Raw genomic sequence first — 17,323 nt, forward strand, 5'->3', positions numbered from 1 at the left:
TGACTTTGACATATACTACCTGAAAAAAAAATCTAGAATCCACATCTTTCCTGAACATATTCACTCCATATTTCACAAATACAGAGTATGATACATCCCATTAACACACTAGCTTTCAGTTGTTGATGTTTGATATGCTACATGAAGATGAAAAGCTGGGGGCTACAATTCAGATGTGTTCTGTTGACTACACTGATTTAACACAGCTTTTGTGACACATTAAGTAGACTGCAAGAGTGAAAATGCAATTCCTTATAATGCATACACATAACATGAACAATTACAGGTTGTTAAACTTCACTTAAGTCAACAGAACACCTCCTAACTTGACCATAGTGGGAAACAAGTTGTAAGCCACTTGTTTTATCTGAATCTGAGACAGAAGACGTCTGGAGCATGAAACGTGTCTTTACACCTGGAAATGAAAACAAATTTTATTCAATTTAATTATGAACTTTTACATTGTAATCGGGCTGGAATTATTCCCAGAAATGCACTTAAAAGCAGAACAGAAGAATAATAAAAATACCACAAGAATTCTAGAGAATATGCAATACCTCAAAGTTTCCCAGAAGGCTAAGACTTGTTACTGGTGGAGCACTAGAACTTAGAAATGGTTTCCCATGGCTCTCTGGATCACTGTCTCTGTTTATACATTGTTGTGGGCTATTAAAAGACAGAATAAATATAAAGGATAAACACATTTGCTTTTGTCTTCTGGGTATAAACAGCTCTAGAAAGACTCATTTTACTCTATTACAAAATGTCCTAAAGAAGTAACAGTTGAACATGGCCTGTGAATAGTTTAGCAAAATATTTTGTAGTTAACTGAATAAACCACTTTCACAAGTTTTATATTACAAGGCATAAAGACAATAAAGATGTAGGTTGCTCATTAAGTCCATTAGCAGGAACCAAAGTATCAGATTATTTTCTCTTGTATGCAGATATTTGTCTCACATTCTATAGTTTCCAACATTATGTTATGTGTATTAATATATAAAAGGTTGTGGGTGGTCTCTCTTAAAAGTTGAGTTCTCTGAACAAGTTAAGGCAAAATGTTTAACCTGTTTATAACATTAAGAACAAAATGTAACACAAAAATAAAAAAACGATTTGAAGAAGAATCAAAAACTATCTTTTCCGTCTGAAAACTCCACTGTATTTTACACCATACCTACCCCTGCATGAGAGTTTCTCCCACCAGCAGCTCTCATACCATGGCTGTGCTACCTTAGAGATCCCTGGGGCAACTTAGCTGCCAACTTTTATTTCAAAATAAGGTTTCTTCTGAAAGGCATCCATTTTTTATCTTTGCTAACATTCTTTGTTGTTGTATATAGGTACATATATACATTACGTCTCCCTCAAAATTCTTAATGTTTCTGGGAAATAAAACATACCTTCTTGCAGAAAGACATTTCAGTTGCAGCAGTGATGAATCCAGATCAAAGCATCCAGACTGTGTTTTCCTTTGAGGAACCTCAAAGGGGAAAGAAGATGCTAATTTGAAATATGTACCTCTAGTAAGGACAATTTTGCAAAGTAAGCACAAGTTTGTCAAGACTTTTCATGACATTACAAAATTATAACAGAGTCATTCCTATAGATTCTATACTTAGTGAAGAAAACTAAAATTATTAATGACCAGACTGTAAATTCTGATTGACGTGAAGTACATGAAGATTCATTTCAGAGGCTGATAACCCTTTGGAATAGCACAGAACATTACTAATAAACAGGCTGTAACAATTTCCATCCAAGTTCCCTGAAAATATGACAGCCTTTATGAACACTGAAAAATAAGACATATCATATGTTGATTAGAGAACATCACTACTTCCGTAGCTTTAATTGGAACTGCCTTTTTCTTTAAAACTCCCAATAATCTACCAAGAACTGTAACACTTTCCCTTACACAGCAGCTTTGTGTCACTTAGTCATTCAATGACATCTCTGATTGCTGAAGAATGTATAGTACAAATTGTTCACAGAAACAAAAGCTTTGGAATAGGCAATTGGGTATTAATAACACAAAAACTCTTAACTGACAAAATAGGTTAGCTTATGCTTAAAATACTGATCTTTAAAACACTTTCTTTTATGCTCTAAAATAGCACTGAGCCTTTTTCTTTTTGCCATATAATTTCCCATTGTCAGCTTCTGTTAATCTTGATAGGATCTCAAAAACCACCTCTAATATTTCTTTTCAATTATTGTTCAACTTGAGTGTTAACTCTCAGATTTCCACTTCTCCAACATTGAAAGTAAACACACAAACTTCATCTAAGTAATTTGTCACTTTTTCTACCATATACAGATTCTAAAAGAACAAAACACTCCTTATTTAAATAAGTTAAAATTTCAACAATAACTTACAGGACTTGAAAGCAAAGGCAATCCAGTTCTTGGATGAAAAGCCTTGGTTGAAGTTCCATCCAAGGATTGAAAATTATGTTTCCGACATATACTTGTGTATTTCAGTGATGGCGCTCTCTGTCAGCAAAAAAAAGTTACTTGTCAATGGGATATTTCAATGGCCTATCCTGGTAATACTCTGCTTGCTGTAATCATAGACTCTTAAGGGTCGGAATGGACCTTGAAAGATTATCCAGTCCAATCCCCCTGCCAGAGCAGGGCCACCTAGAGTAGGTCGCACAAGAACTCATCCAGGTGGGTTTTGAATGTCTCCAGAGGAGGAGACTCCATAACCCATCTGGGCAGCCTGTTCCAGTGCTCCCTCATCCTCACAGTGAAAAAATTTTTCCCTATGCTTCTTTGGAACCTCTATTGTTCCAGCTTGTACCCACTGCCCCAAGTTCTATCACTGGATGTCATCAGCCTGGCTCCATCCTCCTGACACCTGCCTTTTGTGTATTTGTAAACATAAATGAGGTCACCCATCAATCTCCTCCAAGCTGAAGAGCCCCAGCTCCCTCAGACTTTCATCATAACGGAGATGCTCCACTCCATCTTCTTTGTGACCCTACACTGAACTCTCTCCAGCAGCTCCCTGTCCTTCTTGAGGGGCCCAGAACTTGACACAATATTCCAGATGTGGTCTCATGAGGGCAGAGGAGAGAGGGAGGAGAACCTCTCTCGACCTACTGCTCATACCCGTACTAATATATCCCAGGGTGCCATTGTCCTTCTTGGCCATGGGAGCACATTGCTGGTTCATGGACATCCTGCTGTCCACCAAGACCCCCAGGTCCCTTTCCCCTACACTACTCTCTAACAGTTAATTCCCCAACCTGTACTGGTACATAGGGTTATTCTTTCCCAGACTCAACACTCTATACTTGCCCTTGTTAAATTTCATTAGATTTCTCCCCACACAACCCTCCAGCCTGTCCAGGTCTCATTAGTCTGGAGAAGAAGAGATTGAGGGGAGATCTTATTAACATTTATAAATATCTAAAGAGTGGGTGTCAGGAGGTTGGGACATCCTTTTTTTCTATAGTAGCAAGCAACAGGACAAGGGGTAATGGGACATGTTCCTACGTGACCTGATCTAGGTGACTCTGCTTCTGCAGGGGGGGGCTGGACTAGATGATCTCTAAAGGTCCCTTCCAACCCCTACCATTCTATGATTCTATGAATGGCAGCACAGACATCTGGTATGTCAGCCACTGCCCCCAGTTTAGTATCATCAGCAAACTTATGAAGACTTATGAACCAGAAGGATTAAGTGTATTATGAAATACTCAGTACAAATTCCCCTTGGCTCATCTACAACCACACAGGCTGCTCAAAGATCAAATACCATAATCAGACACTGGTATTTTAACAAAAAGACGGGCTGCCTAACTGCTTATGGAAACTGCTGCTCATTATGAGATCTCAATGTTAAACTTTTAATTAAGAAAGTATAGGGAAGGCACTACCAGCCAAATGTTACTTCAGACCAAGGCAACAATAGTGACATACTGCTTCCTACAGACTTCAGTCTCTCTTCCTATTGGCCCTTAGCAGACAGGGTACATGCTATCCAAGAGCAGCTATAGGAATCAGTCTTTTCCTCTATGTATTTACCTGTACATCTGGGTTCTTCAGCCGCTCAGACTTTACACTATCTTCCGCAAGTTTCTTCTGAGAAGTGCTTTGTAAATCAAGGCCTGTTGGGTCTTCATTCTCATCATGTGCAGTTTTTGTTTTATCTTGTTTTGTTTTGGTTTTGAAATTGTCATGGTCTTTATTTAAATAATTTTCAATACTAATAAGCTGAGTATTTTGCTCATAAATATTTGCGGGTTTTGAGTCTTTATCTAAACACTTGAGCTCATTTTTGTGCAAAGAGTCAGATACTTGCATCACAGTTGCTTTTTTTGTACCTTCAAGTTTTCTGCATTTATCTGTCTGTAAATCGTGAAAATTGTCCATGCCATTGCTCTCACTAACAATTGTTCTTTCTTTAAGTTTATTTGTGCAAAACTGTTCATCAGTGCTGCTGGTATTTGAACACTGTTTAATTCTATTGGCTATCCGATCTTTCTGTGTGTAACCAGAATGCATTGTTTCCAATTTATCTGGCAATTCAGATTTATTTTCTTTAATACATGAAGAAGATGTGTGAATGTTCGTAAACGCATGGGAAGTTTTATTTGATGTCTGATGAAATGTATTTTGGACAGCTTCACTGGGTTTTGCTAAAATCAATTTTCTTCTTGCTTGGAGTTTCAGAGAAGCCTTCAATTCTCCATCAAACCTAGAAGGACTGATAGGAGTATCAGGTGTCTTCATCCTTGATTTACTGCTGTCTTCTAATAAAGAAAAATTAGATTTAGAAAAAGAAGCAGAAGATGGTTCCTTGCCTTTCTTCAGCAGATTTTCATCTTCATATGTACTTCTGAAAATTTTTGAAGTGGCTGAGCCAGTCTCATGCACTTTGAATGGATGTCCAGTAACATGAGAAGTAGCTGGATCACAGCGAATCAAGTGTTGAGCAATCCTTGCTATCACCTCCTGCCGCTCCTGGAGCAAAGAATCAATCAGGGGATTACTCTCTCCCGCTGACTGACGGCCACAGTTGTTCACCAGACTACCAGCATCAAGCAGTGTGATCTCTGGTATTGTTCTACTTTTTCCTTCACCATCTTCTTGTATTGCATTGTCCAAGTTGGCAAGAGAAACAGGAGAGGTTTCCTTGCCTTTCCTTGGCAAGTTATCATCTTCATAAGTACTGCGAAAAGCTTTTGGTGTAGCCGAGTTATTTTCACATATGTTGAATGGTCGTCCAGTAACAACTGGTGAAGTGGCTGGATCACAGTGAATCAAGTGCTGAGCAATCCTTGCGATGACATCTTGTCGCTCTTGAAGTAAAGAGCCTATCAAAGGATTGGTTTCTCCCGTGGGCTGATGAGAGCAATGACTATTTGAAACTCGGGAATTAACTAGAGAAAAGGATTTAAAAGTTCTTACTGGTGTTTCATGAGGTTGTGTCTTACTGTCTGTTGTAGCATTACAGCACCGAACTTTAGACTGTGATGTTCCAAAGTCAGATCCAAGTCCAGTAGATGGATAAAGTTTTAAATTTCTGATAGATGTAGTAAATTCAGGTGCCGTTTTACCATTAAGTAGGCCATCAGATGGTGCTGTCCATGTCTGTTTCCCACAGAAGCGCTGGGGACTGGAGGTACTGCATTGCTGTGCTGCACTGGAATCGCTGCGCTGATGTGACTTACGCTCTTGCATTCGCTTTTCATAAAAGCCGAGGTTGGTGTGAATACTACAGGTCAAAACTGGGTAGTTCGATTGTCTGGGCAAGGACTGGACGCTGACTCTCAAGGCCACGTTGTGAGAAACATTAGGGACAGGAAAGACATGCTCAGTTGGTGTCTGGGAGAATGTCCATTGCAAGTCCACATCTGCAGCACTCACCCTGAAGCAATACAGAAGGGCATTTACAGAAATATCTAAATGAAGAACTTTTAATTATCTACTTCATAACACAAAGGTCTAAGAAAAAACACTACACACACCACCAACTGCTGTATTGTGTGAAGCACAGAAATCCTATACAACTGCTCAAGTACTGGGCCAACAACATGGCACCTTCTGAAAACAAACAGGAAAACAGAAGAGAAGGAGTATTTTAAGACAGGTTACAACAACCCGTGAAGAGCAAACGAGTTTTTTCCTATCCTAGACATACCTGTACAGAATGTTTCGGGGAACAGCACCGTGTGAGACACTCAGCCATGCACTTAGCTGAGAGAAGAAAACGAAAGAGCGAACAGCCAATAAAAGGGTTTTCTCTTCAATAAATCGATCTCCGCTCCTAAAGTGTGTTAAGACAAACAGAGAGATGTTGGCAAGAATATACACAGAAAACTATCAGAACTAGAATATATTGTGGATCTTCATTAAAAAAAAAAAATATCATAGCTGAGTCAAAGCAATGAAAGTTCTGAAATATTTGGTTTATCCACATAATTTATACAACTTAACACATAATGTATAAAAACAACCACCTTCAGTCAGGAGACTTTTATTAGAGAATAGCACAATATTGCATCTTGTGCACTGCAGAAAGTATGGGTACAGGAAGACTGAGATTAAAAGATGCTTAGATTTCACTGGTAAATTGTGGTTTTCTTAGACCAGCCCTCCTGGTAAATGGCCAGTTCAAAACCGATTACTTTAAGGACTATAATATGACAAGATTCTTTCAACTATTATCTAATCCTAACATTCAACTTACTGTCGAGGAACTGGCTCCAAAATCCACCTTTCTAACAACAATGCATCTTGTTTGATTGCAGGATCATTTAAATCGGTCCCCTCAGTGGTGGGCCCTTCATCATTATAGCAACAGTCTGGAAGTAGCATCACTTCTACCATGATTGGAATATTGTTCTTCCACAGCAGCATAACCTCCGATCTAGTTCGCCTGGCTTGACGACACTGAGGGAAAGAAAAAAACAATGTCATTACATGCAAGCCATAAAAGTACCAGCCAGATTTAAATCTACTTTAAGAACATGTTCCGAAGTACCGGAAAAGGGTAAGGGTCAAATTCCGTAAATCAAGTTTCACCAAATCAGAGGTAAGATTCCAGAGCTATTCAATGAAAATAATTAACAAATCCTTTGTGGCTGGCCATTTGAGTCCCTTCTATAGAAAATTCAAAGACCTCATAAAAATACATTTCCCCAACCACTATACTTTGCTACCTTGTACTTCTCTCTCTCCACAAGTCATCCTCTGCATAGACACATTCAAGGAGTATCTTTATAAATTCTGTGTCCTGGAACAGACTAACTTCTGCATGAATAACAAATTCACACAGTACTTCGGAACTTTTACTTGAGAGATGGTATGCTCCAACCTTTCTCACAAATAGACTAGCTAAATTTGATGTGTTCATAGTTTTTGGATCACTAACTTTTCGAGGATACCTGGAAAAGTAAAAAGTTGGGCAAGTCAGCCTACATTTACCCCCACCAGAAAACCCCTAAAAAACTCCACCACACCACCAAACACCACTCTACTCCTGCCAAGAATGTTAAGTTTAGAGCTTGCCATTTACATAATAAAGACTTAAATGAGTACTGTATTCAGGTAGTCGTGCAGGATTTCATGTTCAAGGATAAAAGGCTTAATGATCTCTCACTTTAAGGACAGATCTATTATTAGAATGATACTGAATTACATACTCGTTTAAGCCTGTGTCTGACAGAAAGCAATTGGTATTTATGCTTAACCGTGAATCTACCACAGGGTTCTAAGCTGATTTGACTCCTGGCAGCAAAGATGCATTCCAGGACACTTAAAATGAAATGGGGACCATCATACCTGAGCCAGTTTGTCACTGCATTCATGCTTAGTTGCTGCTGGCTGACTTGATTGTGCTGGTGGACAATGAAAGCCCTCTGTTCTGCCCTTGATCGAATACTCCGGCGTTCGACCTTCTGTGATCAACAAGGCCAAGGAAACCAGGAACTCCTCAGCTTCATACTCAAAGTATTCATCCAAAGTATCTGTCATTTTAAAAAGAAGAAAAAAAAAATTACATCTACTGTATAACAAGCTTTCAACTGTTGGCTGACCCTGCAATTTGTTTCAATTTACACTTAAAATGAGCTATAGGAAATGGATCTTTGTATCAGACTGACTGCACTCCCCTTAAGACCCATTAACTGAACCATCACAAACCAGCTTCTGTCATCTTAGAACTGTGTCACCTCAAGCAGACAAAATTAGAAATACTCGAAAAAAAGCTTCACACGGTAACTGATTTCAGCAGTGCTGAGACATAACTGTTAATGTTGTGATCCACAGCTGGATCATAGCTTCTTTAGAAGAAAAGTTTCTTGGGCTCTAGTAGGAGAAGTCTGATGACTTGGCACCATCAGTATCATGTGAGAGAGAGAAAAAGAAGCCACAATACATCATAAAATACATTAAAAATTTAATAAGGGAAAAAATAGATTTACTTTTATTAGAAAAAGTGGGACACAATGTTCTTTAAGTTTTTTATTATGAGTCTCTACTGCTGAGAGTAAAGCTTTCTTGAGACGCCCATTTTTAGTTACCATTAACACATAGGAAAGGTTCCCAAGGAACATTCATTGTTTTGTACCATAGTCAGTCTAAACTTGTGCAAAGAATTAAAACTCAACAAGTCTCCACAGACAAAGCAGCAGCTGGCATTGGTTTTCATGAATTACCCTGGCACACTTGATTCCCACAGAGGTAGGATGCATCAGTCCCCTGACTTTATGGTGTTTTGTATAGCACCCTTCTCCTCCTCCTTCTCCCTTATGAAGATGTCACACATCATTCAAATGGATTCAAGTACTACCAAATTGTGTCATTCTCCACTCTGCTTGGAAACATTTAAGTTTCAATATGACTTAGTTACTGAAGAGGCTACAGAAAAAAAACAAAAACAAAAACCAAAAAATCTCTTTTCCAAGAAATCTAAAACACATTCATTTCAAAATCTATTTTAAAAGCACCACATAAAAGCAAGGCTGCCAGCAGTTCTTTACCTTGATTTTTGTGCTTTAAGGGAACAAAAGCACATGTCACAATTTTAGCTTAAATGTCCTCTGGCATTCCCCAAAACAAAACTGCCACAGCGACAGAAATAATTTGTATTCATGTTTTGATTGCCATGCATAAAATATCTTTCCACTTGAAAAAAAAGAAAAAAAGAAGTTGCAAGGTCTTTTTTGTCTGCATTCCCCAATGGCACAGCATTTGGCAAACGAGGCAAGACAGACTTCAGAGATTCATACAAGAAGGGATGCATGAAACAAAAGCTTCAATTAAATGTGCAATTACCTGCATATGCAAATTGTAAAGTGTGTACAATTAACTTTTGTGTGTACATATTTGCCTAGCCCAGACTTGTACTCCATGGACCCCAGAGCCTATGGCAACTTTGAGGGATCTTTGTAAGGTAAATAAGTCAGCCCACTGGCAGGGAACTCAGTTCATTGCAGAGCAGTCCTCATCTTTACTCTCTTTTTTCCCCCTTTTTAAATGAATGCACTTACATAGCTGCTTTGGGAGGCAGGCATTGGCTCTAACCAGGACACTCATCCTCCCATGAACCTACATCTGTCCGTGTCACATCTAGCCAGTGGTACAACACTCCTGACCCGTACCATACATGCCACATCTGCATGCATGTGCCCATGGAAAGGTGCCAGGCACTGGATAGGTCCAAGTTCCAGCACAAGTTCTGTGGTTCCATCCTCCAGGAAGGAGCAGGGAAGGGGCTCTTCTGAAATGAAAATGCCTGTGCCAGCTGACTGCCCTGGGAAGCAGAGCACCCTGACCGGACCAGGAAAGGACCATGGGCTCTGGAAGAACACGGTGCTGCCAGGACAATTCATCTGGCCACCACCTGCCCTCAGGCAGAAGAACAGCCAGAGGACAGATCAATCACCCTGGAGGACTCCATATGGCATATGAACAATACATTAAATCATCTGGCATGAGTTAAAACGGTCATTCATCTGTCAGATGGCACAAAATGACTAACAAAGGGTGCATGAAACGTTGAAGGAATGGTAAATAAAGCAGTCAAGACACTTAGGTAGTGATATGAGTCACTTATAAAATTAGGCACCTGCATTTTTTTTTTGGCTGAACATTTGGTGAACAACAGTCAAGTCATATTTAAGGACAAGTAGATGAGATTTGGAAATACTCTGAAAAGGATTTGGGCATTACAGTTGTAAAAAAAAACAACCAAACAAAACAATCACAGCATTATCTTGCTGCTAATACAAGTATCATGCTCATCTTTGTACATCCAAAGGCCATGGTGATACTAACAAAGCCACAGCAGGAAGTATACCGAAGTTTTTTTCCTACTCTGGCACAGAAGTTCCAAAAATGTAAAAACTGTTCAACAAGAGTGATATTAATTTAAACAAGAATTGCCTCATGCTTAGCTAACTAAACAGAAAGGGAAATCAGCCTTAAAAAAAAAGTGTAAGGAATTCTGTTTAGTTAAAATATGCAAAAATATCTATGGCTGATCAAGGTCTGCACATGCTTATGCTGATCCTATCTTACTGAACAGAAATGTGGACACTAAGATGTGATACCTGCAAATTTACAATAAAGAATTTTAAATGGCAAGTAACAATAAAATACACAGACTCTTTAATTAACATTAGCAGCTTACCATGTGAAGAAGTAGACCTTCTATTATTTGGCTCTTTTTTTAAAAAGAATCCATGTTTGCTCAAAAACTTCTAGACTTGACACAAAGTAATAGATAAATCCTATGGCCAGAATGGTTCTGCTGAGCTGGCTAGATTCAGGTAAAAAGTCCAACTCCTTTTTGCATTAAAAAAGACTGATATCAGAGCTTATATTATGTACTTAAAATGTTCAGTGTCTTCACAGATGTCAGAAAGTGACATAAGCCATAAACAGTTGAAGTATGTCAAAATGCAAGATCCAGTAAATCAGCAAGATCTCGTGAATAAACAAAGTAAATAAATCTTAAATAATCATTACTCAAGATTCAGAATATATACACAATATTACTTCACGTAAACAGACAACACTTACTTAAGTTTAATTTGCAAACACTGCCCCTGTTTCTATATCAGACCTATTTATTCAGAAGCAATCAGCTTCAAGACAGAAGATTCAACTACCTAGAGATGTATTTGTATTGGCTGGAGTCACAAAAACATAATGTGTCACAATAAAAACTGCATTGCTTTAAAGGATGGTAACAGCAAGTACTGAACTGGGAAATACTACTGTTTTCATAACAGCATTATAAAGACAGGACAACACTAAAATTATGGCAGCAGTGTAGCAAACCATGTATTTAATCTGGACTTGAAAAAAATTTTTAAAGCATGAATAGCAATGGATATTGGGAAATATGTTTTTTCTACAAAGTTCATGTGACATACTGACTTTTTTTAGCTCCACTAGACTTCCCTATCATTTAGCAACTTAAAACAGTTTTCATAAATGAAAAAACCCTATAAATATCGAGAAGCCTATAATTGTTCCTATACAACAGACAAAGATGATGCAAGTTGATGTAATTGAGGACAAGGATGGAAAGACATTTACAGAAACAGCAAAGTCAGTGCTTAGTTAAAGAAAGTCTTACTCTGTGTGTGTGTGCTTACTCCTTGCTTTTGTGTGTGTGTGTGTATCAGTCCTGTTTAACACACACATCACATATTGTGCACAGAATAACCTCAATCATCTAATCTGACTAGACAAATATGATTTATTATTCTGCTTCATCTCTGGCAACAGAACATGCAATATAAAACCTAGACACTGCTGGAATGCTGTAAATCCTTTAAAATACCAAAAAAGAACAGCTGATGCAAGTACATAGGAATGAAAGTAACAATGCACTACAGCCCTTTAATAAACTTTAGTTTCAATATATTGATTAACTAGATGGTAACAAGGGATAGTAGGAGTTGCCAGACTAAATTAGGAGGGAAAAAGAGAAAAATATAAAATTTAAAATGAAACTACTACACAAATCAAACCACATAATACTGGAGAACTGAAGCCTGGAGGCACATCATATCTTCCTTTTGTCTTCTGCATATATCAACCTCAACAAAGACTGGTTTTCTACATCTTCTGGACAAACTGGAAAGCACATTTAACCAAAGTTGTCATAAAAAGAATCTTCAAATCCTTGGCCCATCCCATCCACTACACACATGTACACAGTCACTGAAGCACTGGAATAAATAACAACTGAATCCCCTCTGCTGCCCAAAAAGTTAAATTGGCTCGCATTCTAAACATTTATGCAAGTTAGGTATGGGACACTGACGAGTCACAAATTCATTTAACTAACCCAAGGACTCTCCCAAAACTTCAGTTAATACAGTTGTGCCCAGCTGACTCCTTTGCCAACTAGGTCATGATTGTGTGGACCAACTCCCTTCCCTTTCCTATCACAGTATTTTCTGAAGTAATAAAAGAACATGTTTTCCTGAAATATGTGTATTATAAGAACATTTAATCTATTTTCTGGGCTTAGACAGGAAGCAAAGCCATTTGGTATCACGTAACCTCTTGTGCTTCAGGGACGCTGCCTTCTCCTGCCCATGGACAGTGACGGAGTGAACAACCCCAGCAGAGTTCCTCCTGCCCTCTGTTTGCCTCCTGTTAAGACCAGGCAGTGTTACTACTGTAACTTCTCTCAGTCCATGCTTATTTTATTGTTTTAGCACCTTTCATATCATACTGGACACCACAAATAACTACCACAGTTGCCCTCCTCTTCTCAAGGGAAGAACTCATTTTCATAAAGTACCTTTCTTTGAAGAAAGACAAATTTGTTCAACTTGAAATATCCACTAGTCATGATCTCCACTGATTTGATGGGCTGCTTTAATAGCATCTATGAAACAACTAATAATTGCCTTTAAATATAACGGCCTGGACTTTCCCTGGGAAATCTTCAGGCATCCATAATGGATTTTGAAGGCTACCAATCTGAAGTAATCTGATTTCTATTTCACATCTTAGAAAGTTGAAACCCAGTAAGCAAAACACTAAACAACATACCAAGTGCATGGTGTAGGCTGTTTGGATTCCCAGCTGACATTAGCCCTGCTAGTGCCCTAGCCCAGCTGTCCAGCGGGCACCATAGCATGGTTGTCCAACTCTGCGCTCTGCTTCCTTCACATGCTATGATTTGAGACACTAAAAAAATTACTTAAGTGCTTGGATACTGTTTTTTGTACTTTTACTATAGGCAATACATAAGGAGACACTTCAGGCTCCCAGAGCAGGAGAAAAAGCAGTTGCACTGTCAGCATTCAGAACCCATTACTCCTAGCAAACGCATCTCTCTGCATTTAAAAATTCACAGCAAAAGCCTTCTGGTCCTTCCCCCAAAACAGTCAACTCTAAATAAGTTTTATTATCTCATTATTCAAAGAAGTAGGTTAAAGGTAGTTCCATATTTTAAGAGTAAGGCAGGGATGCAAGAAACTACTGTAAAGGAAATGAAACACAATGTAAACATTTGACTAACAGCTTCTCTTCTTGAATTAGAAACACCTACGGATGCTTCAGTTAACTAATTCCATGTTGTGCTTCACTTCAAAGGAAAGTTGCAATTGAATCCAAATTCATGATTCTCCGATTGAGCGGTCATGTTGTGTCTATGTAGTACAAACCCATAATTATATCTGAAGTCACATGCTTCAAAAGCCTTGCAACGTTTAGAGTTTAAGTCAAGCTACCAAGAGTTAAAGTCATGAGATGTTCTACTTGCTTCAAGAAACAAGACATTAGTTAAGTAAATTTAAGCAAATGCAATGAACTGGTTGCCTCATTTTAGGACTACTCCTATACAGATACTTTTTTTCCCCCACAGCAACATCTGTCTTAGATTCTTAGGGCTCAAGATCTTTTTGTTGAGAAACAGTAATTATGAAAACGTGAAGAGAGCAGCACAGTACTTCATATTACTCTTGATGTCTCACAGAATCATAGAACGGTACAGGTTGGAAGCGACCTTTAGAGATCATCTAGTCCAATCCCCAACCCCAAAGTAGGTCCACCTACATCAGGCCACATAGGAATGTGTCCAGACATGTTTTGAAGATCTCCAGAGAAGGAGACTCCACACTCTCCCTGGGCAGCCTGAGCCAGGGCTCCCTCACCAGAAGAGTAGAATAGTTTTTCCTTATTTTTAAATGGAACTTTTGTAATCCAACTTCCTTCCATTATCCCTTGTCCTGTCACTAGCTACAACAGAAAAAAGTGAAGCTTCAACCTCCTGGCATCCACTGTTTACATATTTGTAAATATTAATAAGGTCCCCCCCCTCAGTCTCCTCTTTTCTAGACTAAACGGCCTGAATTCCCGCAGCCTCTCCTCATAAGGAAGATGCTCCAGCCCCTGATCATCTTGGTGTCCCTGCGCTGGACTCTCCAGAAGTTCTCTGTCCCCCTTGAGCTGAGGAGCCCAGAACTGGACACAGGACTCCAGATGAGGCCTCACCAGGGCAAAGTAGAGGGGGGGCACAACCTCCTGTGACCTGCTGGCCACACTCTTCTTAATGCATCCCAGAATGGCATTGACTTTCTTGGCCATGAGGGTACATTGCTGGCTCATGTTTAGTTTATTATCAACCAGGACTCCCAGGTCTCCTTACTTTTCCCAGGGTATCAAACTGAACTGCTACTGCATTATCAAAGCGGTTCAGCTGTAGGTAGGAAATGGTAGCATAGTAACATTACATTAGGATTGATGCATGCCTGCTCTTCAAAGGAAATAAGAGTATAAGCTATGAAAAAAAAGCTGGATCTGCTTAGTTTTCTGTAGTAGAATAGGAATAAATTAACCTGCCTGTGTTATACCACTTTATAATTACAAAAAGGAAACTAAGGCCACAATCTTATAAGTAAGAAGAATTTTTAAAAATCAGGACAGCTACATGGCAGTTGATAAAGTTACTCCAGAGCTGTAAAAATCAATCACAACCAATAAGTGCCATCAGCTCCACTCCAGACTGCAGTAACCCTTCTGGCACATGTGTATCACTGCCTATCTGCCGTACACTTTCGTTGGAGGCCTCTGAGTATCCAGAGCTAATGTCGAGGCAGCTTTATTGTAAATACAGTTACCACAAAAGAGACAGATTTTTAAATCAAGCTGGAAAAAACCCCTAAAACAAAAAAACTAAACAAAACCACTCAACCAAACCCAAACACAGAATTCACATTTTACTAAAACTTAATCATGCTCAAACAGCTTAATAAGAAATAAAATCCAGTTAAATTAGAGCTTAAATTTCCTGTACTGTAATTTGAGTGTGCAAAATGCAGACTGTTAAACTGATCTGGGTGTTCCCATCTTGCTTCCTGCGTTTTGGCTGACATCCTAATTCGCCATCACCATGCTGCTTACTGAGTCACTTTTCTTCCAACTGTAGCTTTCTATTTTTAGATAGGCAACAACAGTTTAACCTGTTTATTTTGATTTTTGGACATTAAACCAATTTCTAGATCCAGTATTTGCTTTTTCACCAGGGAAAACTGTTTTGTTTTCTCTTTAATCCATCAAAGAAAAGGAATCATAGAATGGTAGACTTAAGAACAAATTATGTAAGCCAAATTGTTTCTCGCTCTACAACAAAATCACAAATTGAAGTATGTCGATCATTTTGATTTTATCATCTATATTTAGTAGAAGGAAAGCAATTTCTGAAAATATGAAGTTTGAGACATTTCAAACCTTGGCTCACCAAAAGTTGCAAGAGAACTCTTACATTCTAAAATACAGTTACTCCACTGTATCCTGACATGGGTAAATAAGGACTGTAATGTTGGTGAAACACTGTAACATTTTCAGTGCAGCAACGTTTAGCATTTTAAATATAAGCCAGTTTAACCCTTCTTTGCTGATCCCTAAACTTACCAGTCTACAGGACAGGTTACAAAATATGTTACTTGTACTGACATGACCGGACAGGTATAGAAAACAAAGAGGACTTGTCTCAGCTAATGTCCTTAGGTGCTCAACAATGTGCTTTCCTTTATATTACAGTTTCCTAGAATTTTATTTTGTTATTTGACTACACAAAACTCTGAAGTTACATTATAATAAAACAAACACATCTATCAAGAGCAGACTAAGCTATTTTAGTTTTCCACTTATTCTTCTCTAGCTTTTTACATTTTTCCTTTGATGAGCTGCTCTCTGCCTGAGTAAGATTGTCAAACAAACTGCGTTACTCACATCTGAATTAAAAAAAAAAAAAACCAAACCACCAACTTTAAAAACCTGAAAAAAAAATAGGGTTTCTAAATCTGCAACTGAAAAATATGTTTTAATATATTTCTGCTACTTCAAAATAGGAGAAAACATCTCTTCGAATAAGTACATGGTACCAGGTATAGACTAGACACTCAGCTGTAATAAGGGAATGAAGGGTTTATATCTAGCCTTCGCTCTCACCAGCAATACAGTGATTTGTCACCCTCATCAATATGCTCATCTAAATTTTGCAGAATTTTATTGAAAACAAGTTACTGAAATGCTGCTGTTGTAAGTCCCACTCTAGTTCAAAACAGCAAAAGCAATGTGGAGATCAGACCTAGGCTAGCTTCAGTCATTGCCACCATAATGTGAAACCACATCCAACACGCTTGGTTTGGGGAGTTGAAGGAGTCGTGTGTCACCCTAGAACAGAAAACAGAGCATACTTAAGCTGACAGAACATGTGAAAACTTCCTAAGATGTTTTCTGGAATTAAACACTTTTATATTAAAATACTGATTTTTTTTTTTCCCCAAGATTATATTTCTAGATATATATTTTTTTCTTCTTTTTTATGCTTCCTTCACTTATGCTGATGATTACCGTCACCGTTTAATCTTTCATCCAGGCTTCCCCAGCCACAGGAATTTTGGAGATGATGGCTGATGATCAGCTTCACTATGGTTACTAATTCAAGAACCAGCTTAGCAGCAATGATATGGCTAAAGACATACAGACTGAAAGCTTCCATTGGCTTACTCAACTCCGTAGCTGTAAATATCATGCTGCAATGGCCCCATAACTGTTGTTTTCTTTTCAAAAGAAGCTCAACATGAATTAACAATGAAATAGCACATGTATTTGGCTAAGCTTCATCTCTTTCTGAAGGCATAGCATCCATACAACAGTTGCAGCAACTGAGTACTTGGAAGCCCAATTCCATTTGAAAATGGAATTTTATTTATACATAAATAAAAGAGTATGCCAGAATTTTTATTTGAGGCCTTAAACACAATACAGTTCAGGACCACAGACATAAGTTCCTTCTTTAATTGTGTAACAGTCCAACTTAAGACTCAAC

General features: G+C 38.4%; 1 protein-coding gene across 8 annotated transcripts in view; it reads right to left on the reverse strand.

Moving 5' to 3' along the window:
* ATOSA (atos homolog A) overlaps positions 1 to 17,323 on the reverse strand; it is a 49,842-nt gene that overhangs the window by 9,745 nt on the left and 22,774 nt on the right. For 6 of the 8 annotated variants that reach the window (XM_061999247.1, XM_061999248.1, XM_061999249.1 and 3 more), the window contains 8 exons: positions 16,580 to 16,665; positions 7,798 to 7,982; positions 6,704 to 6,906; positions 6,155 to 6,280; positions 4,036 to 5,881; positions 2,380 to 2,496; positions 1,404 to 1,483; positions 558 to 666 (listed from right to left, as the gene is read on the reverse strand). In XM_061999247.1, coding sequence (XP_061855231.1) covers positions 558 to 666; positions 1,404 to 1,483; positions 2,380 to 2,496; positions 4,036 to 5,881; positions 6,155 to 6,280; positions 6,704 to 6,906; positions 7,798 to 7,982; positions 16,580 to 16,622 — 2,709 coding nt within the window. In that variant the 5' untranslated portion in view covers positions 16,623 to 16,665. The remainder of the gene's footprint in view (positions 1 to 557; positions 667 to 1,403; positions 1,484 to 2,379; positions 2,497 to 4,035; positions 5,882 to 6,154; positions 6,281 to 6,703; positions 6,907 to 7,797; positions 7,983 to 16,579; positions 16,666 to 17,323) is intronic. The other 2 variants (XM_061999254.1, XM_061999255.1) reach the window with 1 other exon arrangement.

This window comes from Colius striatus, chromosome 7 (genome assembly GCF_028858725.1).
Source record: "Colius striatus isolate bColStr4 chromosome 7, bColStr4.1.hap1, whole genome shotgun sequence".
NCBI lineage: Eukaryota > Metazoa > Chordata > Aves > Coliiformes > Coliidae > Colius > Colius striatus.